Source organism: Neoarius graeffei, chromosome 15, assembly GCF_027579695.1.
Source record: "Neoarius graeffei isolate fNeoGra1 chromosome 15, fNeoGra1.pri, whole genome shotgun sequence".
NCBI classification, from domain to species: domain Eukaryota; kingdom Metazoa; phylum Chordata; class Actinopteri; order Siluriformes; family Ariidae; genus Neoarius; species Neoarius graeffei.
In genome coordinates this window covers 22,439,430-22,467,288 of record NC_083583.1, presented here as the reverse complement: position 1 = coordinate 22,467,288, position 27,859 = coordinate 22,439,430, and the positions used below count along the sequence as shown (strand labels likewise).

Sequence of the window (27,859 nt, the reverse complement as noted above, 5' to 3'; positions counted from 1 at the left end):
AATACCCCACTGATCTTTTTGTCGTCAGCTCTGTGTTTATGAAATTAAATCCAGGACAAAAGTAAATACAACAATTAATGCAATTTATTAACATTCCTACAGAATAATGAAATAAACAGAGAAAGGACAGCTGATCACTCAGATTGCATGTTACAGTGGATTTGAATTGTCAAATGAACATACAAACAAAACTTATACAATATGGAATCATCAATAATTGACCAAATCATCAAAACATATTTTGCTATCTGTTGAAAATGCTCATTGGAAAGCATAACTAGAACATATAACCTAAAACAGCATTCATTCAAATTTAAAAAGTGAACTTCAATCTCCAAAAAAATAGCAAGTTACACTAACTGTACTTATAAACATTTAGACTTCTCTTCCAAAGGCTGATAAATTCATTTTGAAATGAGATCTGTTGCTTCACAGATCTAGCGAATATTAGAAAAATGTTATAGTTTTAATGCATTTATAATTTAGAATTCAGTTTAAAAACCCCTCCAGTAATTTCAGATTATTTTGCAGTATTTTAATTACAGGCCATGATTCCATGACTAGACTCACAATAAATACTACATAATACACATGTACTGTTACGGTATTTAACACTAAATTGACATCAAAAGATACAAACACGCCACACTTCCATCTGTGAGTAGAGGAAAGAAATCCAGTATTTTAGACTGACATTCACAGAAAACGTGATGAAAAGCATGTCATGAGGGCACAAAAACATAATAGGTAAACAAAATAAGCTACCGAGGTAAGCACTGTTTTGATGGTTGTCACTGGATTTATTGACTTTGAAGAGATGAATCTGGGATATACTGTAATTAGTATAATCAGTAATTATTGTAGTCAGGGTTGTTAGTGCTGGTGCCTGGTTTGAGCTCTTCAGAATCCTGTCTCTACACTGAGGGACCCGCGGGTCACATGCTCTATGTCCCCTGTAACATATTCCTCGAAGTGAGTCTGGTACTTGGCTAGCATTTTCAGCATGACACGCAAATTTAACCACCACTGTTCCTTTGGCATCCTGTGTCTGCAGGGACACAAAGCAAAATGATGCTGTAAAATTGCTCTTTTGCATTCAGTGAAACCAAAACTAAGTATCGTGACACACATTAGTACTAATTATTGGAGAAATGTGGTGACTCACTCGAAGTCTGTATGGTCTTTGAGCTCTGTGACTGGGCTAAAGGACATCATTTTTCTGGTCATGCCGATAACGCATGCCGTGTCTGGCGCATTGGCAAACACACGTCCTGGGAATGGGAAAGGACAGTGTGAAAACATTAACATGCATGCAGTACATTCCCCAACACTCAAATGCCTTTTGGTGCATCTATTCATTTTATCTATCATGATGCAGATTTTGGCGGCACGGTGGTGTAGTGGTTAGCGCTGTCGCCTCACAGCAAGAAGGTCCTGGGTTCGAGCCCCGGGGCCGGCGAGGGCCTTTCTGTGTGGAGTTTGCATGTTCTCCCCGTGTCCGCGTGGGTTTCCTCCGGGTGCTCCGGTTTCCCCCACAGTCCAAAGACATGCAGGTTAGGTTAGCTGGTGACTCTAAATTGACCGTAGGTGTGAATGTGAGTGTGAATGGTTGTCTGTGTCTATGTGTCAGCCCTGTGATGACCTGGCGACTTGTCCAGGGTGTACCCCGCCTTTCGCCCGTAGTCAGCTGGGATAGGCTCCAGCTTGCCTGCAACCCTGTAGAAGGATAAAGCGGCTAGAGATAATGAGATGAGATGAGATGCAGATTTTCTGTAACACTGATAGAAAGATGAGACAGACACGTGCCTTGTGTTCACAAATCTCCCTTTTTTGTATAAAAGAATAATTCCATTTTTAATTTCTATAAAACCTCTCCCCCCCCCAAGTTACACTCTTTTTAAAAGTTTCTCCAGCCCAGTAAAAATTGGTCATAAAAAGAGAGAAGATTTTACCCAACATGCTCTTATTATTTTAATTGAGCCACGTTCAGATAAGTACAGCTCATTATTAGGTGTTTTACATAAACATTGTCTATACTTTTTAGCAATACCTATGTTCAGGAGATTTGGGAACACTAAACTAAATATTCTGAGATCTTCCGACACCACACCATTAGACCGTATTCCGTCAACTTCGAAGCATTTGGACCGTTTGCTACGACACCGAAAGGAAGAATTGCATAGGTAAGAGCACATCAGACTGTTAATTTTTACATGTTTACAGTTATGAGGGTTTTTTTTTGTTCGCTTGTTTCAAACAATTGACATGTAATATTTTACGGGGTGTTGTTTATCGACATCAAAAGGTGTTTTGACTGTAAGGCTGGCTTGGCAGGGAACATGAGGCAGCCTAGGCTATCAAAGTGGAGCTAGCACTGATAAATTAGCAAACCTAAGTGGGGTCAGTTTTTCAAATAATTCGGTCTTTTACTAGAGATGTTCTTAAATATGACCGTGTTAGAACTTCTTGGGTTTTATTTGTTTATATCGTGAATTCTGTCATTGATGCAAGTTTGCACCTGTGTGCTTTTGCTACTTATCAGTACCGCTGGTCTAGTTTTCTGGACACAATTATTTGAAAGTTCTGTTATTATATAGTGATTGTGAACTTGTCATATAAGAAAATCTGTGTGCTATAGATTTTCACTGTGGCAGAAGTAGCGATAGTAGTAATGTTTAACCAAGATATTACACATGTACAACTTAAAATATTAAGAAAGTCTAAATGAAAACAGCTTAATTTTACTGGCTGGAGAAAACTTTTTTTTTTAAAGTAAAGACATGAGGTGAAATTCAGATTTTTTTAGTCAAGTCAGTTTAATTTTGTGTGTAAAAAGGACCCAAAAATGTATGCATTTTCTACATAAAATTATGGATGCAAAAGTGTTACACTAATTTTAAGTAAAATCAGCCCACCATTTTTTACAGCACAAGATTACATTTTGTAAAATCAACTATAATACCATAAATAGTGATGGTTCTATGCCAATTCATCTATTCAAGTTATTTTACATTAAAAAAAATCCCTATAAAGTTGGACAATATATTTTAGGTCAATTTTTTTGTAATTTTATTTAGTAAACTTCTCATATTCAAGCAATAATTTAGCTCCATAAACAGGACAAAAAAACCCCCCAAAATATTTGAAAATCTATTGAGCTGGATCATCAACCAATAAATTCTTAAAGTTCTGCTTCTTGCACTTCTTTATCATTCTGGTTTACTAGCGATCATCATGTATTCACTTGTTTCATGGGTGTGGCATGGGGGGAATGACACTGAAGGGTGGGACTGTATATAGGCAATTTTGGACTAAACAGTTATAGGGACTTCTTGAGAGGAACTACAAACTAGGGAGCTCCCCTGAGAACTATGTACCTTCAAGTGCTTTTTTTTCCTGTTTGCATGAAACAATGGTCAGTAGAAACACTGAAGTGATGGAAGCCAGCTTGATTGCATGACATTAGCAGGAAATGCGAGTGAAGATTTTTATATTATTTCGCTTAGAAGTGTCAAAATTGCACTACATTTACTCCATCACATATGGGCTTGATAAAGCCCGGACTTCACGGTCAATCTATTTGTCCGTTGGTTTTTCTTCATTATTTAAATGCAAACATAAAGAGCTGTTTACATGGCTAACGTTTTACACAGATTTTTAAAAATGGCGGTTACTGGGCACTGCATTAGGTCGTGTTTGACCAAATCAACATAGACTTTCACCTGCACCACCATGCACTTGCATCACTCATGGTTCCTCTTGTGACAGGAGAGTATCTACCCTGAAGTAGAAATTTAAGAAGTCTTTCAAAACAGCATTCTAAGAACTATAATCGTTCTCAGTTTCTGCAGACACACAAAAAAAAGGGGGAACTTCCTCCAATAGTTCCAAGAACTATGAAAAAGTTCCCCTGGTCTGAAAGCGACTCATGTCTATTCTCAATTTAAAAAACAGCCATGCAGCTTAGCTAACTTTTGCCAAAATGACAGATGACATCTAATGAATATAATAAAGCATCACAATTAAATTTCTAAACAAGTCCTTTACTCCAAGGTCACATACAGCCAGTTATCCGTGAGAACCATGGCTGGAGCTACAGTGGCCATTCTGGCAGATTTTGGAGATGATCCATCCCATAAATTTGGGTGGCGTAAATATGCAAATGAAGCCATGGTAGCCACGACAATAGACACCGGAAACACTGCCGGCAACGACAGATGCCATTACGGTTGCTGATAATAACAACAGCTAGGTGGCAGTAGCCTCCGCAGTTCAGACCAATTGCATGACAGCAACAACAGATAGTGACATATGGCCATACAGTAATGACAGCAGTGTGTACAGTTTTCACAGCTGCAGTACGACATAGCCACAGCAAGACAAAATAAGCCACGCCCCCGAGGCAAACTTTTCACTTTCTGCAGAATGTTGTTTCGTGACCATTTTGAGCTCGATGGTTCTGATGGAATGCTGCGGTAACCCCCAGTAGCCCACATAAGCCTCACATATGCCTCAAGGATGTGATGCACGAATTCATCTGGCGCTTGACCCATGGCAATTTTCAACACAACCAAACTTTCTGGGGATGGAAGCCATGCCCTCCCGGTTGTCAAGGTAGTTCCCCAGCTCTCACATATTTCAACAGAAGGGTCCAGAACATGTTCTGGTTGGCCCCCAGAAGGTCCAAAATCATCTACCGGTGTCTACCGCAAAGTGATTCCAGCTATGTGAGACTGAGACATGACGCTTAGCCAAGTCTAGTATTTATGATGGTACGAAGGAACTTTGTGTATTTCTTTCCGTAATAAACACAGTAGAACTTCGATTACAATATTTTGGATTGCTCATATTCAAAATGTCTCACACAAGCACCACAGAATCGCTGTATGACCTGTGCACTTACTAAGGAGAATTTTGTAAATATCTAGATCCATCAGGTTAAGATATTGTCTTGTTTCCCTTACCTTTTCTGTAGGTCTCTTTCATTTTTTGAATGAGCCACAACACAGCTTTCACACCCATTTTGGTGCCAAAGTTCCTATCAAAGGGTGTTGGAACCCCACCCTGGAAAAACAATATTATACATGTTGGCTTGTTTAACTAAATAACAATTGATTTATATCACAGCACTGCTGAATTCTTGAATCCAGTTGGTTGAAATGTGTTGATTATATTTTATATAAAAAGTAAAAGCAGTGAGGACTGCAAGGCCACCCAAAAAAAAAAAAAAAACCCACACCCCACCAGTTTCCTTACTTGTTGCAAATGTCCCAGTACATTAACTCTGCAGTCGAAGACACCCTTCCCCTCAGCTGAGTACAACTTGTGGATGAATTCGGTTGTGTAGTGTTTGTGGCATTTCTCATTTCTACTCAAAAGACGACAACCAAGTTAAATCCACTCCTATAATGCACCATGATGTAATCAATGACCATATGTTTGAGATATACATTTTTTACTTTTTTTTTTTTTTTTTTTACACACACACACACACACACACGGTTAGAGAAACAGCTTTGGACCAAAAGGTTGCTGGTTTAATTCCCTGAAGTGCTCTTGAGCAAGGCACCAAACCCCCAAATGCTCTGGCAAGAGTGGTGGCATACCTTGTGTCTGATTAACCAAAGAAAAACTGATGATGCGATTATCAGTTCAGGTAGGGAACCTGGCCATAATACTACATTTTAAAAAATTATAACTATTAAAAATAATAATTTGTACTGCGCGTATATATTATATTACACACACAGAGTAATGTGCAAGTCTTAAGCATATGTAAGGAAAGGCTGTAGACCAAAAAATGGCTTTTTTAAATAAATAAATAAATAAAATGTATTTATTTATTTGAGTGGTTATGTAAACTGCACATTACAGCATCTTATACTGGATTAAAACAGTTATCAGAGATTGAGAAAATACATGAATTTTCTCCAGGTTATTTTGTGCATATAATATATGCACAATCCAGTATGAACTGGTTTAAAACAGAGAAAAACTGCACCACAAGTAATGAATATCACACATTTAAAGTAATGAGTGAATTTACAAATGTTTTAAATGTGGACTATTAGGATGCATTTTTTTATTTGGATGCATGCAGTCTTACCTCAGCACTAAGCCCCGCTGAATGTCATTCATCATCTTTTCTGTCAAATGCTCCACATTCGTCTGACAAAATTAAAAGCAATCAAATTTAACCTGATCACAGCTTTCTGGAGTAATACGTAGCATTAAAATATTACTTTCAGCATTAATAGGCAATGGTTCTTGAGTTTACAGCGAGGGAACAGGAATAACTGGCACATCTTAATATTACACTGCAAGGTTCAGATAAAATTGGCAGGATGTACCTTTAAGTCATGGATACTAAAAGGTTCTTCAAAGATATAAGCTGCATCTGCCCCTACAGCAATGCCTGTAGTGGTTGCCAGATATCCACAAAACCCACCCATTGTCTCTACAACAAAGACACGCCTTTTGGTTCCAGAAGCAGACTGCTTGATTTTGTCACAGCTCTGAGGGAATAGGTAAAAAAAACAACTATATTAGCAGTGATTTACTGGGAAATAGTCTTGCAAAAAACTATAAGCTTTTAAAATAAATAAATAAAAAACCACCCACCCCACATTGAAGATTTGAACTGAATTAGAACAGGATGATTAGAAATTAGTCCTAAATAAAACATTTCCATGTCATTATGGCTAAAAGATATATTACTTATATACATTATTTGCAAAAAAAATTGATTTTGGTCAAATCCCCCCCCCCCCCCCCCTTTTTTTAAAGAGCTCAGGCACATCCACATCTGATAGGTTTTCTGAGACCACCACACATACATTAGTGTGCAGTTCTGTGACTGCAAAAAAATATTATACGAAGACCCCAGTTGGCATCCTTGCTGACTGCGAAAGTTTATAAATTCATACCGTTCAAAATATGTACATATACACAAGTGTTCAGACCTCCATAGCAGCATTGACAGCAGTGTCTGCTCCAATACTGAAGTCTGTCCCAGGCACATTGTTACTTATAGTGGCAGGAACCACACACATGACAATGCAGAGCTCATCATAACATCCCCGTGCCTCCACCAGCTGGAGAACTCCCTCATATGCCTGTGAGGGTCAGACATAGAGTTTAAAAAAAGAAAAAAAAAGAAAAAAAAAAAACCACACACACACACACGTATTTCTGTAGCATTTATACCTCAAATCCACCGATAACCAAAAGCGACTGGATGTTGTACTTGCCAATATTTTCCACAATTTTTTCCATGCAAGTGTTTGGCAGAGTTCTAAAATTAAGAGCAGTCAAAAGCAATGTTACCTGATCACTGCAGACTTATAAAAAGGAAAACAAGCAATACTCAAGGAGAAGAAACGGACCTTTTAGTCCCAAGCCGTGAGCCTCCCTGGCCGGTCCAGCCTGCGACATCATGCCAATGCACTTCAGTCACCTGAAGATAAAACTCAAAATCATCTATACATACTTGCAAAACACCAGTTCCAAAAGTTGAGATGCTGTGTAAAGTATAAATATATAATGGTTTGCAAATCAATCATGGAAACCCTATATTTCCTTGAAAATAGTAGAAAGACAACAACATATCAGATGTTGAAACAGAATTTTTTTTTAAATATATGCTCATTTTGAATTTTATGTCAGCAACATGTTTAAAAAAAAATGTTGGGTCAGGGGCATGTTTACCACTGTGTTCCATCACCTCTACTTTTAACAACACTTTGTAAATGTTTGGGAACTGAGCAGACCAATTGCTGTAGTTATGAAAGTGAAATATTGTCCCATTCTTGCCTGATCTACAATTTCAATTGCTCAACAGTTCAGGATCTCCTTTGTCATATTTTGCACTTCATAATGCACCAAATGTTTTCAGTGGGACAGGTCTGGACTGCAGGCAGGCCAGTTTAGCACCTGGACTCTTACTACGGAACCATGCAGTTTTAATATACAACCCCAATTCCAAAAATGTTGGGACGCTGTGTAAACTGTAAATAAAAACAGAATGCGATAATTTGCAAATCATGAAAACCCTGTAGTTCATTGAAAATAGTACAAAGACAACATATCAAGTGTTGAAACTGAGAAATTTTATTGTTTTTTGAAAAATATATGCTCATTTTGAATTTGATGCCAGCAACACATTTCAGAAAAGTTGGGACAGGGGGCATGTTTACCACTGTGTTGCATCACCTCTACTTTTAACAACACCCTGTAAACATTTGGGAACTGAGGAGACCAATTGCTGTAGATCTGAAAGAGAAATGTTGTCCCGTTCTTTTCTGATATATAATTTCAGCTGCTCAACAGTTCGGGGTCTCCTTTGTTGTATTTTGCACTTCATAATGCGCCAAATGTTTTAAATGGGAGACAGGTCTGGACTGCAGCAGGCCAGTTTAGCACCTGGACTATTTTACTACGGAGCCATGCAGTTGTAATATGTGCAGAAAGTGATTTGTCGTTATCTTGCTGAAAGAAGGAAGGCCTTCCCTGAAAAAGATTTAGTCTGAATGGCAGAATATTGCTCTGAAATGTGTATATATCATTCAGCATTAATGAAGCCTTCCCAGATGTACAAGCTACCCATGTCATGTGCACTAATGCCCCCTCATACCATCACAGATGCTGGCTTTTGAACTGTGCACTGATAACAAACCAGATGGTCCCTCTCCTCTTTAGCCTGGAGGACGTGGTGTCCGTGATTTCTAAAAAGAATTTCTACTTTTGATTCGTCAGACCTCGGGACAGTTTTCCACTTCGCCTCGGTGGCACGGTGGTGTAGTGGTTAGCGCAGTCGCCTCACAGCAAGAAGGTTCTGGGTTCGAACCCATTGGCCGGCGAGGGCCTTTCTGTGTGGAGTTTGCATGTTCTCCCCGTGTCTGCGTGGGTTTCCTCCGGGTGCTCCGGTTTCCCCCACAATCCAAAGACATGCAGGTTAGGTTAACATGGGACGGCCTTGGGCAGAGGTGCCCTTGAGCAAGGTACCTAACTCCCAACTGTTCCCCGGGCGCTGTTAGCATGGCTGCCCACTGCTCTGGGTATGTGTGTGTGCACGCGCATGTGTGTGTTCACTGCTTTAGATGGGTTAAATGCAGAGAGGAAATTTCACAAGTGTGTGATGAATAAAGTTGTGCTTTCTTTCTTTCAGTCCATCATAAAAGAGCTTGGGCCCAGAGAAGGGGGCGGTGTTTCTGGATATTGTTTGTGTCTGGTTTTAACTTGCATTTGTGGATGCAGTAATGAAGTGTTTTCACACACGATGGTTTTTCTGAAGTGTTCCTGAGCCCTTACAGTGATTTCCACTACAGACACGTGTCTGCTTTTAATGCAGTGTCTCCTGAGGGCCTGAAGATCACAGGCATCCAGTGTCAGTTTTCAGCCTTGTCTCTTGCATATAGAGATTTCTCCAGATTCTCTGAATCTTTTTTTTTTTTTTGGGGGGGGCTTTTTGCACCTTTATTGGATAGGACAGTGTAGAGACAGGAAATGGGCGGGAGAGAGAGACAGGGAGGGATAGGGAAATTACCTCGGGCCGGAATCGAACCCGAGTCCCCGGATTTATGGTATATTGCCTTATCCACCTGAGCCATGACGCCCCCAGATTCTCTGAATCTTTTAATGATATTATGGACCACTGATGACGTGATCCACAAATTCTTTGTGGTTTTACATTGAGGAACGTTATTCTTAAATTGTTGCGCTGTTTGCCCATGCAGTCTTTCACAGAGCGGTGAACCCCACCCCATCTTTATTTCTGAGAGACTCCGCCTCTCTGGGATGCTCTTTTTATACCCAATCATCTTACTGACCTGTTGCCAATTAACCAAATTATTATTATTTTTACCATTATGCAACTTTTTCAGTCTTTTGTTGCCCCTGTCCCAACTTTTTTGAAAGTTGTTGCAGATATCAAATTCAAAATGAGCATATATATTTTTTCAAAAAAAATAAAATTTCTCAGTTTCAACATTTGATATGTTGTTTTTGTACTATTTTCAAAGAAATATAGAGTTTCCATGATTTGTATATTATCTCATTCTGTTTTTATTCATGCTTTACACAGCGTCCCAACTTTTTTTGGAATTGGGGTTGTATGTAGAATGTGGTTTGGCACGGTCTTGCTGAAATAAGCAAGGCCTTCGCTGAAAAAGAGGTCACCTAGATAGCAGCATATTGCTCTGAAACCTGTATCACATTCAGCATTAATGGAGCCTCCCCAGATGCACAAGCTACCCATGCCTTGTGCACTAATGCCCCCCATACCATCACAGATGCTGGCTTTTGAACAGTGCACTGAGACCAAGCCAGATGGTCCTTCTCCTCTTTAGCCTGGAGGACATAGTGTTCATGATTTTTAGAAATCATGGACACCAAATTTAAATTAATCAGAAAACAGGACAGCTTTCCACTTCGCCATAGTCCCTTGTAAATGAGCTTGGGCCTAGTGTTTCTGAATATTGTTTATATATGGTTTTAACTTGCATTTGTGGATGCAGTGATTAACTATTTTCACATATGATGGTTTTTCAGAACTGTGCCTGAGCCCACACAATGATTTCCACTACATAATCTTGTCTGTTTAATTCAATGTCAATTTTCAGCCTTGTACCTTGTGTACAGAGATTCCTCCAGATTCTCTGAATCTTTTAATGATACTATGTACCGTAGATGATGGGATCCCCAAATTCTTTGAAATTTTAAAGTTGAGGAATGTTATTCTTAAGTGTTGCACTGTTTGCCCATGCAGTCTTTCACAAAGCAGTGAACCCCTCCCCGTCTTTACTCTGAGAGACTCAGCCTCTCTGGGATGCTCCTTTTATACCCAGTCATGTTACTGACCTGTTGCCAATTAGTTTTGTTATATAGAACACAACATTTCCAGTCTTTTGTTGCTCTTGTCCCAACTTTTTTGAAACATGTTACTGGCAATAAATACAATTTCTCACCTTCAACATCTGATATATTGTATTTATCTCATCTCATTATCTCTAGCCGCTTTATCCTGTCAAACAGGGTCGCAGGCAAGCTGGAGCCTATCCCAGCAGACTACGGGCGAAAGGCGGGGTACACCCTGGACAAGTCGCCAGGTCATCACAGGGCTGACACATAGACATAGACAACCATTCACACTCACATTCACACCTATAGTCAATTTAGAGTCACCAGTTAACCTAACCTGCATGTCTTTGGACTGTGGGGGAAACCGGAGCACCCGGAGGAAACCCACGCGGACACGGGGAGAACATGCAAACTCCGCACAGAAAGGCCCTCGCCGGCCACGGGGCTCGAACCCAGACCTTCTTGCTGTGAGGCGACAGCGCTAACCACTACACCACCGTGCCGCCCTGATATTGTATTTATACCATTTTCAATTAAATATAGGGTTTGCATGACTTGGAAAACATTACATTATTTACATTTTACACAGTGTCCCAATTTTTTGGAAACAAGGTTGTAAATGAAAGGAAACAAAAACCCAAATGTGGCCCTTGCACTCATTGGAGCTTACCATATCTTTGGCCAGACCTTCAAAACCATCATTGACTGTGTAAACTCTGAGGCCCTGAGCAAGACCCACTCTGACTGCTGATCTGACAGCTGCATTCATTCCAGCTGCCGGGGCACCTACATTTAAAATCGCCATGGAATGTTCACTCTGAATAGCAAGAGAGAAAGAATGAGCTGGATGAACAGAGGGAAAAAAAAAAGAGCACAAATAACCACAAAAAGAATAGGGGAGAAATTTTTTTTTTTTTGCCTCAGCACCTGACCAATTTGGGAAATCAACAGTGCTATAACAATACCTGATGTACAAAATGCTGCAAACATAAAAGAAAGTAAATAAATCAAGCTTCCATATTCTTTTGCATTTGTGCTAGCAATTTCACTCTTCTGAATCTTACACAACAGGGTAAAACGCAATTGTTTCGCCAGGAGTCCCTAACAAAGAGTCAGTGGAGTCTCTCTCTCTCTTTAATGTATGCATTTTAGTGAACAAAAATGCCTAAACATAAGGGTCATTACAATTTGTTGGTCTAAATTACTCAAGAACATTTTACTTGTGGAATAAAAGACTGAAATGTCATTAAGCAAGGACTAAAGGTGTAAACAAACTAGGGATATTTTCGTTACCTTTGATTGAGCTGGTTTCTGGTGAGCTAGGAGTTTATAGGTGTTCCAGTTGTTCTCAAAGCTCCTGCAATGAGGAAAATGAGACATTCAGGAGGTGGACAGTACAGAAGTACATTTACTTAAGTACACTCTGAGTATCTGTACTTTACCTGAGGTTTTTTTTTTTCTGGAAACTTATGACTAACTTCACTACATTTGAAAGACAAATCTTGTACTTTTTACTCCACTACATTTCTGTAAAGGTCCTTGTTACTCGTTACTATGAAGCAGCTTTGAAAGTGGATGTTTTTTTCTTTTCTTTTCGAAAACGTGTTGTTTTTTTTCCGCAGGTGACACTGAGAGCCTATCAGTAATCTCTAGGGTCACGTCACGTCCATAGACTGTATAAACTCAGGTTCAATGATTTCTCAGCAGCATTATTTTAACACGATCAGTTGATGGCAGAATAGAAGAAGGCGGTACTTCTGGGGAATACATGCACCCATGGTTATAGCTAGAACCCATGTTTCTGAAAGGATTAAAGATTCGTTTCATTTTAAATGTTTGCTTTGTTTGCCAAAAACAAGCCACATCACGGCCTACGAAAACTCATCGTCCAACCTGCAGAAGCATATTTAAATGTTTTATTCCAAGAGAAAGCTTGCAATGAAGTTGTCTGTGCTTTTAGAGCTAGCAATAACGTTGCAATAGCTATGCAGTCTGTTTAGTCAAATGACTTTCTATTGATTTGCCCGCCAAGTTGCCGTAGCCTTGTCCACGGCTAACGTTCACACATAGCTAGTTAACCTGGACACCATAAGTTAGGATGTAAAAACAGAGTTACGCTAACATGAATAACGTTAACTTATCTGAAGTCTTTTCAGAAATACGTTTTAGCATAATCTTGCCAAATAAACAGAATGCAGAAATCTTTCTTTTCTTGTAATGTTAGCTAACCAATATGATTTAGAGTTTGAAAAGCATTTGCTAGCATGTCAGGTGGAGTTTCACTGACTAGCTAGCTTAATGTTAAACCACCTTGATGGCACAGCATGCGTTCATTTTGTGAATTCACATTTCTGTCTTTGGTAACGGCATTAGGTTTTAAGCGTTGTGGCAATGATACAATGATGCATTGACAGAAAATGTACTTTTAATACTTAAGTATTTTTTAAAGCAAGTACTTCAGTAATTTAACTTAAGTAAAAATTTGACTGTACAACTTTCACTTGTGGGGCGGCACGGTGGTGTAGTGGCTGTCGCCTCACAGCAAGAAGGTCCGGGCTCGAGCCCCATGGCCGGCGAGGGCCTTTCTGTGCGGAGTTTGCATGTTCTCCCCGTGTCCGCGAGGGTTTCCTCCGGGTGCTCCGGTTTCCCCCACAGTCCAAAGACATGCAGGTTAGGTTAACTGGTGACTCTAAATTGACCGTAGGTGTGAATGTGAGTGTGAATGGTTGTCTGTGTCTATGTGTCAGCCCTGTGATGACCTGGCGACTTGTCCAGGGTGTACCCCGCCTTTCGCCCGTAGTCAGCTGGGATAGGCTCCAGCTTGCCTGCGACCCTGTAGAACAGGATAAAGCGGCTAGAGATAATGAGATGAGATGAACTTTCACTTGTATCGAAGTAACATTTGACCAGTGGGATCTGTACTTTGACTTAAGTAATGAAGTTGGGTACTTTTGTCCACCTCTGGAGACATTAGGAAATATTCAGAGACTCACAGATAGACAAACATATCTATTCACAATACTCACTTTCCACGTAGTTGAATGGCTTCATCAAATCGCTTCTCATCCATGGCTTTCTGCACCTCCTTCGTCTAAACAAAGAGTGGAAACATGATGTATAAAAATTGCTGCCTGTTTTCTACACATGTTAACAACATGGTTTTTCAATTTGTTGGGTTCATGGTTTAGTCTAATAATAAACAGGGATTTTTTTAAATTAACTAAAGAATGACATCACATTTTTAATCAGTTTATAGATTACATTTAATGTTGTGGAATGCATGAGAAATTATTTCGTTTCTGCAGTTTGTCATGTAACAGAGAAACTAGAAAGCCTCCATCCTGAAGACTTTACTACTGGAGAAAACCTACTGACTGTTACTAAGTGCTGACTCTGGAGACTCAAAAATGTTAAACAATTAAATCACCTTACTGAAAACATCACAATGTTGATGTCTTTTTTCATATTACATAACAGCATGCTTTTTAATTGGCTTATTATTATCCTTAGATACATGGTGCATCCACCTTACAACTCCAGGTGAAGTACAGTACCAGTCAAAAAAAAAAAGTTTGTACACCACTACTCATTCATAGATTTTTCTGTATTTTGTCCATTTTCTACATTGTAGAACACTGAAGACATCAAAACTATGAAATAATACATGGACCATACAGTGTCTTGCAAAAGTATTCATCCCCCTTGGTGTTTGTCCTGTTTTGTTGCATTACAAGATGGAATTAAAATGGATTTTTGGGAGGTAAGTACCATTTGATTTACACAACATGCCTGCAACTTTAAAGGTGAAAATTTTTGTTTTGTTGTGACGCAAACAATAATTAAGTTGAAAAAACAGAAATCTGGAGCGTGCATGGGTGGGTATTCATCCCCCCAAAAGTCAATACTTTGTAGCGCCACTTTTTGTTGCAATTACAACTGCAAGTCTCTTGGAGTACGCCTCGATTAGCTTAGCACATCTAGCCACTCACCATATTAACACACTCCATAAGAGGGAGACGCATGGCCTGGTTACCAGACAGTCCAATCACACATGCAGGAGTGTCTGGAGTTGCCTCCAACAGGGCCACAACTGCCTCAACCCCCAACTTACTGCTCTTTAGAAACAGATATACAGACAGAAGAATGTATGGTCATCAACGTTAATTTTTTTTTTTAATAAATAAAAGGGTGTTTTCTTTTCAGGTTCTAAGCTCCATTCTCTGTTCACTAGATGGGCTCGTCAATGAATTAATTTGGGGGGAAAAATAAATTTTCCACATACTCATGTTTTGTGTCCATTTGCTTAGTTTTTTTTTTTAAACTATAAATATGAGGCAAATGAAAACCAGAAAATGAAAGCCTGACAAAAACTGAACCTGAAAAGTTATGCAGATTATATAATTCTTAAATTTTAATCTTTAAATACTGACCATCCCTTAGAATGCAAGTCAAAGCAGATACAGTATATGGAGATTTGGCAATGCATGTATGGGACAGATTTTGGATTAAATAAACTTCCACTTTGTTAGTTACGTCAGTACATAAGTAAGTAAATTTTATTTAAAATGCACAGTTAAAACAGCATCTATTAATCAAAATGCTGTACAAAGAGCATATAAATATAGTTTAGTCTTGTAGCTCCAGAGCAAAACTAAGGAAGGAAACTTCAGACCTGTCTTGGCTGATCTGATCCAAGTGGAACATTGAGTATATTTCATTTTTTTCCCCTGCCAAACTGTTAACACTTCACACTCACCAGCACCCGGTCGAAGGCGGAGGGTGTTCCTCCTCTCTGTACATGCCCCAGCACTGTGACCCGAGTGTCATAACCCAGTCTGTTCACTACTAACTAAAAATTGAGAGGGGGAAAAAAAAAATACTGAGAATAAACACTGAAAACAGCTTTCAGGAGAAAAGACTCAGACCTACATCCTTCACGTAGTTGGAGGTTATGGGCTCGCCATGTCTATCAATAGCTCCTTCTGCAATGATCACAATGTTGAGACGGGAGCCCTTACTGCGGCTCTGTGGGGGGGAAACGACACATGCATGCAAACTTATTTTATATACACAGGACAAGACAGTAGTGTTCTTTTGAACATTGATACCTTGTATAATTCTTTAGGATTTGAATGATAAAAACAAAGCCTGCTGTTCTCCAGCCTCACCTCTCCCAGACGAGCACACATGTGGTCCTCCCACCCTTCCTCTGGAGGAGCCTCAGGGATAAAGACCCAGTCAGCACCAGATGCCAGAGCTGACACAACAGCCAGGTACCTGCCAGCCACAGCACATCAAAATACAGTACCAGACCTACATCGATCCATCAGAACCAACTGGACTAAGTTGTGAAAACACTCTAAACAGTAACTAGTCTACCAGTTGCAGCAAAGCAAGACATATCACATGTATGATGCTCTGCAATTCAAGTACATTCACTAGCAGTGAGGGAGTTAAATATTATATAATGTAAGCAATTAATTTATACCAAATTGAACCTAGACACTATGCAAAACTGTCAAGCTGCTACTGCAGGGCACAAACAAGTGAAGAAAAAAAAAATCAGAATTTGTGCTTACCCACAATGCCGTCCCATCACTTCCAGCACAAATGTCCTCTGATGACTACAAAAATTAAAACACAGCTTTATCTAACAATGGATATAATGGTTATATAGCTATACTATAGCAAAAACAGTGTAGGGTCTTAACTTACTCTATTATTATCAAGACTATTGTCGTGTGTGCAGGTTTATGATTTCGTACCTCTGTGCAGTAGTGGTGATTGCATCGATGACCTCCGTGATGCGATGCAAGGCAGAATCAGCTCCAATGGTCATGTCTGTTCCACAGAAGTCGTTATCAATAGAACCCACAAGACCCACAATGTTCAGATGGGTGTACTGCTGAGCCAATGAGTCTGCGATTCTCCCTGAAAACACAAAACAAACATGATTACCTTCGTCCACTTGCATCCCCATGTTCAGCTACAGTGTATTTAAGTTTTCCAGACAACAGTACAAACTACTGTATTACACATCACGCACAATTCAAGTCACTGAAAGCCTACTGACCATGCCAACCTGAGGCAGAGACAGTTCTTGACATATTGCCATTTAATGAACAGACAAACGTTGTCAGAGTTTTAAGTTCAGATCACCAGCTTTTGTGATCTCCAGAACAGATCGGTACTGAAAAGATTTTCTGCCTCTAAACCCTCATCTGAAAGGGCCACAAAGTTTAGTACAGCCTGTGTTACAGAAAAGACAAGGCAGCCATTGATGTGGATTCAGTCAAGTAAATGGAGCGGAAACTACACAATAGAAGAAAAGGACATTTGTGAGGAGCCATGAATTACGGGGAGAGACAGAGAGTGCCGTTTCTGTCTTACAACGAGTTTCCAAAATCAGCTGTGGCACTCACTTGTAGAAACTCTACTAATTATATTCTTAGGTATTAAAAAGGTGTTACAGTCTACCGATATAAAAGGTATACAATGATAGGGATGTGTATTTTTTTTTTTCCTGATTAGTTACTGTTTCCTGCAAATTTTACTTATTTTAAAATCAATTAAGGCAGCCTTTTAAAATAAGAAAAAATTAGAATTTGACACCAATAGCATGGACTGGGGTGCAATAATAATTACACATGTATCCTACAATCATTCAACCACTCGTTCTTGAGCTATTGCACGAATGAGAATCCCACACAGATGCACAGATGGATAATGAAAAAACAAGTGTAAATTATCTGCTTGTCTTTGTTCTGGGTATTGAAAGTTACCTTCCTGGACGAGCTGTGCCAGCAGGTCACTCCACTCACTGCGGAAGATGTTGGCTCCAGTGAGGCTGCCATCTCCACCACACACACACAGATTAGTGATGCCACGCTGCACCAGATGGAAGGCAGCTGCCAGACGACCCTCTCTTGTAGTGAAATCTGAACAGCGGGCACTGCCAATAATTGTGCCACCCTGAAAGACATGACAAAAACTCTTTTTAAACTTTTTAAAAACTCTTTCTGGGATAGTGTGTGTACAGACAGACTCACAAAGTCATGCCAACAGGGGTACTGGATAGATTAGATTGCCCTTTGGCATGAATGCGTGTGTCTGTGTGTTGCCCTGGGATGGACTGGCATCTCATCCAGTGTGTATTCCTGCTTTAGGCAATGTTCCTGTGATAGGTGCCAGATCCAGGATAAAATTGGTACTGAAGATGAAGGAGACCTTCAACGATGGCGTAGCTCACTCCAGTCCCGTGAGAAACCAAATCTGGTCAGAAGTTATATGTACCCTAGGTACCCCTACCTTCATGCCAGAAAGAATCAAAAATTGGTGAAGAATTGAGAGAGAAGCAATTTTCATGAAATGTGGATAACGCCAAATGGATGACGGACAACACATGATGGCATCGCCTGTCAACCGGATGAGCTAATAAATGATGACTTGGCTATAAATTTATAGGAAAACAATTTGGAGGAAGATAGACTAGTTAGCTCATCCAGCCAACAGACAATGAGCTTATGCCATCATGTATTTTCAGTCATCCATCGTCTGTCCGGTGTCGTTCACATTACACGAGAATTGCTTCTTCTCCCTCAATTCTTCACTGATTTTTATTCTTTTTGGCAGGAAGGGGAGTCTGCCTGGGGTGCATATAGCTTCTACCCAAATTTGCATAATTACAATTAATAATGATGATATGGAGTAATTAAGCCCTAACGAGCAGTTTCCACACAAATCGCTTCCTCTTCCTCAATTCCTCACCGATTTTGATTCTTTCTGGAATGAAGGTAGGGTTCCCGAAAGTGTATATAACTTCTAACCAGATTTGCTTAATTACAAATCATTAATGAAGTTATAGACTAATTAAGCCTTAATGAGCAGTTCAACAAAAATCACTTCTCGGTAAATTCCTTGCCGTTTTGGATTCTTTCAGGCAAATATTTGAGATGGACTGGTTGAGAGTGCAAGGTGGCCCACTTTAGATCATTCCTTCTGGACTAGACGGGGCTGGAGTGAGCTACGCCTCATTGACGGTCTTGTTAACTATATTAACCTCATAGGACAAATTAAGAACTAGACATTATATTCCAATACCCCACTGGCTAAAAGGCTACACTTGGATAGAAATTTTTACTTTGTCAAACATTTCTTTAATACAGCTACAGAATGATAAGCAAATGACATTTTTCATAGCTTCAGTAACACACAGAAAAACAGCCTTACTCCATATGTAACATGAATAACAATCATTTCTATACAGATCGCCTTTCCGCAATCTATGATTCACAGATAACTATCGAGGCATTACTCAGGTAGCTGCCAAGATCTACAACCGGCTTCTGCTAAATCAGATCAGATCAGACCAATCATTGACAAGCTGTTGCATTCCAATCAAAACAGATTCCGTCCACAGCATTCAACATACATTCTTGCTTTACGCCATTTGAATAACTGCATGATCATAAAGAAGTAGCCATTGAATTTATTGACTTCAAGAAGGCCCTCGGCTCAATCAGCAGAGAGAGGATGTTCAAGATTCTTGAAGCATATGGCATACCTCCTACTATCATCAATGCTGTCAAGACAATGTACATGGATACTGGAGCGATAGTGCTAACCCCTGAGGGCAAAACTACACCATTTACAATTAACTCTGGTGTTCTCCAGGAGGACCCTCTAGCTCCTTTTTTGTTCAGCATTGTCCTCAACTATGCTCTACATCAATCCATCTCATTCTCAGATGGAATCATCCTAAGGCGCCATCGCAGCTCTTGTCACCCAGCTCACCATCTAGCTCATCTTGATTATGCTGATGACATCGCTTTAATGGAAAACCTGATTCGGAATGTAGAGGCCCTCCTCCAGAGTAGAAATGGCAACACAAGCTGTTGGGCTCCATCTTAATGCCTCAAAAACAAAATGTATCCATTATAATCCCTCCTGTGAAGAGCCTCCTCACACTCTTGATGGCTCAGAAATAAAAAAAAAAGTCAGTCACTGACCAAGTATTTGGGCGGTTGGACAGGTACAGCACACAATATTGAAGTGAGGAAAGCACAAGCTTGGGGTGCTCTAAATGCACTCTTAAAAGGTGTGGGCATCCCCAATCTGTACTGAGACCAAGGTTCGCATCTTTAGTCAGTTGAAACCATCCTCCTCTACAGTGGTGAATCATGGACTCTCACAAAGTCACTTGAGAAATCTCTTGACAGTACTTACACAAGAATGCTCAGGGTAGTAAAGAATGTGTCCTGGCTTGACCATTTGACCAACAGCCAACTCTATGGGAACTTACCAAGATTAACTACTTTAATTAGGCAACGTCACCTTGCCCTCACTGGCCATGTGATGCGACATGTGGGACCTGCAACTTCTGTCGTCTTCTGGGAACCCGAGGAGAAACGAAGGATTGGTTATCCCTGACTAACTCTGAAGGATGTCATTAAAAATGATTCTGGTCTTGATGGCGAGGAGCTGTTGGTGGCTATGAAGGATCGAAGTCGTTGGCGAAAGGATTTCATGTGGTCACCAACTGTTGTCAGATGGCAGTAAGTCAGTCAGTCTATACAAAAACTAAATTTAATGTAAAGTGCATTTAAAAAAAATAATAATTTAAGTGGTTTCTTGATAAAGTATCTTCTCCGCATAGTAAGACAATTAGAGCTCAGGTTATTAACCTAACCATTATTGCCAACTTTTTTCCACTCTTCTTTATATTTCCCGGTCATTTGCAGCTCTGTCCACTAGAAACGTCATGCATGTACACAAATTGTTCGAGGTGGCGTGACAGAACATGTTCTTAACGTCCTGTTTCTATGTTAGAGAACAGGAAGTGAACCATGCTGAGGATCACCGTCCTAATCTCACAGATTTAATCCCTTCACTCAGCATTCCCTCTTATAATCTCAATCCCATCCTCTCAGTGCCGTGAGCAATGACCTTCAGTAGGGCAGCAGACAGCTTTGGATAGAGAGACACAATGTACTAATGTTCCACTGCAATAAAAACAAGGAGGAAATCCTTTTCTAGCTGGACAGATCTGCCATAAGATAAGATAGACAGATGGAATATCCAGACCTACCAGTTGGATGATGTTGCTCACACTTTGCCAGTTGGCCGGTTTGATGTTGTCACCGCCATCCACAAGTCCTTGATAACCCTTGGAGGAAATATGTTGTAATCAGTTACTAAAACCAGTTCATGATGTGAATATATAAAAGACCACTGTAGGAGTTATGAGAAATATTCACTGCATTCTATAAACCGTTTACCTCATAGATCAGGTAGACTTTGGCGCCAACATAAACACCCATGCGTGTTACAGCACGAACAGCTGCATTCATTCCTACACATTATGCACACACAAAACACACACACTTTGCATACCATCAAATATGCACTGGACTAGCAATTGTTTATTATTAAATAGTCAGGAAGCAAGAGTGAGTCTTTCTATTTTTTTCTTTTATACACTTGATTACATTCTGACTGCAGATCCTGTTGCTCATTTTAAGACCTTGAATTATTGTGAGATTCACGTTTAAGTTGCCTTTTTTGGCTGTTAAAGCATGTAACCGAAGCCTGTGTCATCAGGACTGTCCTGAATCAGACACAAGGCACATGTAGATATTAAAAGCTCTCATGACTTGTGTTATAAATGGTTACATTTTTTAAATGATTAGGAAAATCTGCAATGTTTTGTGGGCATCATTATGGTGAAGAACAAGTTTTCCACATGTCCATGTTCCTCTAGGCTCCTCCCACCTTCCAAAAACAGTATGTGGATTGTCTGTGTTAAACTGCACCTATGTGTGAATGGAACTGGCATCCATTCCAGGCTACACACCCAGTGTTCCCTGGACAGGCTCTAGAGTCACTGACTACGTTTACATGCACATCCAAATCGAGCTGCTGTCAGTAATCGAGTTGAAGGTCCCAGCAGGGTGCCAGAGAAATCCAATCCTACATGCACACAAATGAAATCGGGCTATTGTGTGAGGTGCATTGTGCACCCGAGCCACAGGTGGCGCAACACGCCCCATCGTGTTGGTACACTTCCGGTTGTCGTCATGAAGAAGAGCTATTCAAGAGTGTAAACAAAGTTATCAGTTCCGTGTTCTCCATTGCGCGTTTTTCTCCCCTCCATGAATTTTAATATATTCAACTCCTTAAGCTGAATGAGCATGAACTCTGTCTCCTCATTGCTCCAGAAGTGCACGTTTCTGCTTGCCTGTGATTCTGGCCAGGATAAAGCAATTGCTGAAGATCAATACAACAATGAGTGAATGAAGTGTTTTTTCACAATGTATTTAAAAAAAAAAAAAAAGACAATGAAAAGCTCTTTGGAAAATCTGGGTTCAGTGTCTAAGGCCTTGGTCACACTACAGCTCGCGATGGGTTTGCGAATACTTGGTGATGAAAAATTGGTAACATCGCCAATGCGATGCACAGCAAATGTTCTCAGAGTTTCACAAGTTGTTTTTTGGTGCATCTCTGCTTCATGAGTGACCAAAAAAATCGTGAAAATTTTCAATATATACAGTGGGGCAAAAAAGTATTTAGTCAGTCAGTCACCAATTGTGTAAGTTCTCCCACTTAAAAAGATGAGAGGCCTGTAATTTTCATCATAGGTATACCTCAACTATGAGAGACAAAATGAGAAAAAAAATCCAGAAAAATCACAGTCTGATTTTTAAAGAATTTATTTGCAAATTATGGTGGAAAATAAAGTATTTAGTCAATAATAAAAGTTCATCTCAATACTTTGTTATATACCCTTTGTTGGCAATGACAGAGGTCAAACATTTTCTGCAAGTCTTCACAAGGTTTTCACACACTGTTGCTGGTATTTTGGCCCATTCCTCCATGCAGATCTCCTCTAGAGCAGTGATGTTTTGGGGCTGTCGCTGGGCAACACAGACTTTCAACTCCCTCCAAAAAGATTTTCTGTGGGGTGAGATCTGGAGACTGGCTAGGCCACTCCAGGACCTTGAAATGCTTCTTACGAAGCCACTCCTTCGTTGCCCAGGCAGTGTGTTTGGGATCATTGTCATGCTGAAAGACCCAGCCACGGTTCATCTTCAATGCCCTTGCTGATGGAAGGAGGTTTTCACTCAAAATCTCATGATACATGGCCCCATTCATTCTTTCCTTTACACGGATCAGTCGTCCTGGTCCCTTTGCAGAAAAACAGCCCCAAAGCATGAGGTTTCCACCCCTGTGCTTCACAGTAGGTATGGTGTTCTTTGGATGCAACTCAGCATTCTTTCTCCTCCAAACACGACAAGTTGAGTTTTTACCAAAAAGTTCTATTTTGGTTTCATCTGACCATATGACATTCTCCCAATCCTCTTCTGGCTCATCCAAATGCTCTCTAGCAAACTTCAGACGGGTCTGGACATGTACTGGCTTAAGCAGGGGGACACGTCTGGCACTGCAGGATTTGAGTGCCTGGCAGCGTAGTGTGTTAGGCAGCTGGGCCATAGAAGGTTCACGCTGCACGCTGCATGCTGCACACTACACGTTCACGTGAAGAACCGGACCCTGGGCCATTAAACTTCATGCTTGGATGTTCACGTGTTGCGTCTGTTCTACTTTGACCGAGTAACCAACAATATGGACTCTTCGGATGACGACGATTGCCTCATTCTGCTTTTACTGAGACAGAGGAAGAGAAAAAGGAACAGAATTTGGAGCCGAGAACACTTCCTTCTGAGAGAAACCCGTGGTGAATTTCACCGAACATTCTATAATCTGCTTGACAATCCCGATGAAGAACTATTTTTCAATTATACCATTCAATTATATTTTTTCTGAAGTTTTCCCCTGAAAGCATAGAGTTATCTCCCTAGACCCGTTCTGATTGGCTGGCGCGGCGGTGACCGCATGCACTGACTGGAATTTCCATCTTCACGCCTAGAAAAAAGTGTGCATGTTCATTTCTCGCTTCACGCGTGAAGTGTGCAGCGTGCAGCGTGCAACGTGAACGCCGTTCTATGGCCCAGAGCAAGTCATGCTACGTTTGTCCACTTTTCTTTACACGCGTGTAGCGTGCAGCATGCAGCGTGCAGCGTGAACCTTCTATGGCCCAGCTGCCTTACTGATGGTAGCCTTTGTTACTTTGGTCCCAGCTCTCTGCAGATCATTCACTAGGTCCCCCCATGTGGTTCTGGTATTTTTGCTCACCGTTCTTGTGATCATTTTGACCCCACGGGGTGAGATCTTGCATGGAGCCCCAGATCGAGGAAGATTATCAGTGGTCTTGTATGTCTTCCATTTTCTAATAATTGCTCCCACAGTTGATTTCTTCACACCAAGCTGCTTACCTATTGCAGATTCAGTCTTCCCAGCCTGGTGCAGGTCTACAATTTTGTTTCTGGTGTCCTTTGACAGCTCTTTGGTCTTGGCCATAGTGGAGTTTGGAGTGTGACTGTTTGAGGTTGTGGACAGGTGTCTTTTATACTGATAACGAGTTCAAACAGGTGCCATTAATACAGGTAACGAGTGGAGGACAGAGGAGCCTCTTAAAGAAGACGTTACAGGTCTATGAGAGCCAGAAATCTTGCTTGTTTGTAGGTGACCAAATACTCATTTTACAGAGGAATTTACCAATTAATTCATTAAAAATCCTACAATGTGATTTCCTGGATTCTTTCCCCCCATTCTGTCTCTCATAGTTGAAGTGTACCTATGATGAAAATTACAGGCCTCTCTCATCTTTTTAAGTGGGAGAACTTGCACAATTGGTGCCTGACTAAATACTTTTTTACCCCACTGTACATTGAAATTTGGTGGCAATGTTTTCATCGGCGAATATTTGCAGATGGGTTTGGGAATACTCCTCAAAGCTCGAGGAAGCATTGCCACCAAACACCTCATTTTCATTGGTAACCAGTTGCAAAAGCATCGCAAGCTGTAGTGTGATCGTAGCTTTAGACCACAGTGCTGTTGAATTCTTGAGCTTCCTAGTTTCTAAATAAGACAAACTGTATCTTATTAACATAAAGAGAGAGAAAGCTGAAGCTGGTGAAAAACTGCTCATAGCTTAAGTGATCTTACATTAACTAAATTGTCTCGTCAACATTCCACAACATTAAATGCAACTAGAAATGGTGAAAAGGCATATTTTTGCAAAAATCACCAGATACTGCAAGTTATTATTTAACATATGTACATTTAGATGACCTATAGCAGGTTCATGAAAAATAAAAATAAAAAGTTTCCATGGTATAAGAGGGATAAAACACTTCAGCATGTCTTGTTAATGGAACATAATCAAAAGCAGGGTGGTAACAGTGACACTGCTTCATGTTGGGCTGCATCACACCACCATCATCATTGATTATTTCCCCATAACAGCGAGTCAGATGATGTTTTATTCCTTATGTTCTATATATGCAAATACAAACAGTATACTTTGAAAAGTGAGTGGATATGATGAGTAGGTTTAGTGATGTTTTCCTCATTTGCATATTCATGAACCTGGACTACTTGATGATGCCAAATAAGTGGTGTTGTGCCTTTTCTTGCTGTTTATATTATATATAATCTTTTTTTTTTTTTTGCAAAATCACTACATTATGGAAGTTATTATTTAACATATGTACATTTAGATAGCCTTGACCATGTTTTGATACGCAGATAGATATACAGTTTGATCAGCACTGAAATTTCTTTGCATGCGTTTTGCGGAAGGGGGGATTAAAGATAGAGAAATTAAACAGCACCCTGGTATGTGTCAGACACGCCCACTGCACGTGACAGGATGTTGCACTAATTACGTAAACACTCCCTCCGGTCTCTTATACAATCATCTTATAATTTAATGCGCTGCAGGAAATTTAGGGTAAAACCCATTTTAATAAGGTTTAGACAGCAGTATTTAAAAAGCACCACATCATAGCAGTCATTGTAAATGAATGTCAAATATATTCCATTCAAAATGCTTCACCGTGAACTGAACCCAGAGAAGCTTAAAAAGCAGCAAGGATGAGAAGTTCATGCAAGTTCACCAAGACTGAGCTGAATTCCTTTGGCTAAGTGGGCGAATGAATCTGCATGGTATATTTCTAGACAAAAGCTAATGATTAACATGAAACTCAGTAATCACTACACCACTACTAAGGGGTTATAGCATGTTCAAGCCATTAACTGGGTTCATACACACGAGAGAGAGAGAGTCATTAATTTCTACCTTGTGCATCTCCACCACTTGTGAGAACAGCAATGGCTTTCCCAGCTCCTGCCATCCGCAGCTTCTCAAAATCCACCAACATGATGCACAAGATTTCTGCACACAAACCCTGGTAACCTCTTGATCTCCAAGATCCTGAGTCTACAGCAATATTTATACACCCGGTGCTTTTAATCTGATAAAACAGATAAGTCTGCCTCGCTAAGACCACTGTTGGTCATGCAGTGATCTTTTCAGCATTCAGAAGATTCACTGCTGCTGCTCTCCCTGCTGCTGCTCCGCCTCTTTATTTGCAATGCACGTTTGTTTAAGGGTTGGAGATGTGTGTGTGTGTGTGTGTGTGGTTTCTTTTCAGTGCACGGTGTGATGCATTAACATAATGGAAATATTCTGTCGAAAGTATTAAAGCATTGCATATTATTTTATGCAGTGCACATACATATAAATTTGTTTACTAAATGCAAACTTGAATATCAGTATTATTTCTATCGTAGAAGTTAATCGCAATATCTGGGTCAATCGAGGTCCTCATGAGCACACAGTTAATGATAAATACTGCAGAAAATTGCACAATAATCAGAATTCCGTGTATTAAATAAACCCAGAGGCGGTGTTCGTGCTGACAACAGTTCACATGGATGATCTGACACTTAATAGTGCATTAATTGTGTAGCAGAAGAGGAAAATGCAGCCCCCCTTTTAGATGAAGTGGTTGTCGGATTTTCAGTGGGGTGTAGCATTTAAACCTCTTCTCAACACTAACACACTGACACTCCAGGTTCTTTTGGGACTGCTTAACCTTTAGGCTACTCCTGTGAAAAAGTGCAATTACTTAAAAAAAACGTGAAAAGTCATGCATTTTGATTTGCATTCGCTTAAATACACAGCTTAAACAAAAAAACAAGTAACTGGGAATGCTGTGCTGTACTATATAGTTGCCCTATTTTTAAACTACGACACAAATAAGCGAATGTGAAATGTCTCCCTCTAGTGGTTTTGTTAGCAGTTGCAGGTCAGTTCAGTTCAGGCGCACGCGCAATGTCACTTGTCTGGCAGTAACACGAAGTGACGTGATTGCAACTAAGCAAGCTAGATTGTCTTTCGGATTTATAGAGTACTTCAAATCATGGGCGCCGCCAGGGGGGGAAAGGTTAGAACAATTCTAGGGGCCCAGCACTGCCATGGGGCCCTTTAAGGGGCTGATAATACGCTTTTAATGATTTTAATAAGACTTTTGAAATAACAATGCAATGTTCCATCTGGTAAAATGAGCTAATTAAACAAGGTTGTCTATTTCTTGAGTTCTTCAACATATTGTCATTTAACCCTCCCCCTTTTGCGAAATGGTACGGTCCAGTTCTGGTAGAAGCGCGATGCGTTAAATCTGCGTGCTGATCAGTGCAACGCTACTTGCTGCTGTGTTGCGGTGCAGCAGCCAGCAGTGGAGTGCGTACAGTCTATGATCGCTAAATATGAAGAGTGGCTGTCAAAAACGTTAAGAAAGGCAGCTGAAAGCTGAGAGGGACCGGAGAGGCAGGCAACTGGTCACTCAGTTTTTCCCAAAGAAAGGTAGCTATCGCTCACGTGTGTTCAAAATATTAGCGAATGGTAAATGAACAGTATGAACGTGGTTGGATTAGCCTATCAAGAGAACACTTTTACAGTTTGTACAGTGACATTTTTTCCATTTTAATAACTGAACTGACTTGTGTGATAAACAAGATGAAATATTACGTTATGCTGGTGCTAATAACTAGTGTTAATAACCAGTTTCATAACTAATGGGGTGCCCTAAATATGCAG

At 40.2% G+C, this 27,859-nt stretch overlaps 1 protein-coding gene across 2 annotated transcripts; it reads right to left on the bottom strand.

The window, feature by feature from the left end:
* Positions 1 to 66: 66 nt before the first annotated feature.
* pfklb (phosphofructokinase, liver b) lies at positions 67 to 26,323 on the bottom strand. 2 transcript variants are annotated; one of them, XM_060941031.1, is made up of 22 exons: positions 26,057 to 26,323; positions 21,135 to 21,208; positions 20,945 to 21,022; positions 17,640 to 17,829; positions 16,623 to 16,788; positions 16,437 to 16,481; positions 16,026 to 16,134; positions 15,787 to 15,882; positions 15,614 to 15,706; positions 14,847 to 14,972; positions 13,884 to 13,948; positions 12,151 to 12,214; positions 11,528 to 11,674; positions 7,386 to 7,456; positions 7,207 to 7,294; positions 6,963 to 7,115; positions 6,351 to 6,515; positions 6,107 to 6,168; positions 5,257 to 5,368; positions 4,965 to 5,064; positions 1,166 to 1,271; positions 67 to 1,048 (listed from the first exon to the last, which is right to left on the bottom strand). In XM_060941031.1, the coding sequence occupies exons 1-22, from the start codon at positions 26,136 to 26,138 to the stop codon at positions 901 to 903; spliced, it is 2,340 nt and encodes a 779-aa protein (XP_060797014.1). In that variant the 5' UTR covers positions 26,139 to 26,323; the 3' UTR covers positions 67 to 900. The 2 variants fall into 2 exon arrangements, 1 of the variants encoding a protein (XP_060797014.1); XR_009656675.1 differs by lacking the exon at positions 67 to 1,048 and adding an exon at positions 3,723 to 3,781 and having other exon boundaries at positions 1,214 to 1,271.
* Positions 26,324 to 27,859: the final 1,536 nt, after the last annotated feature.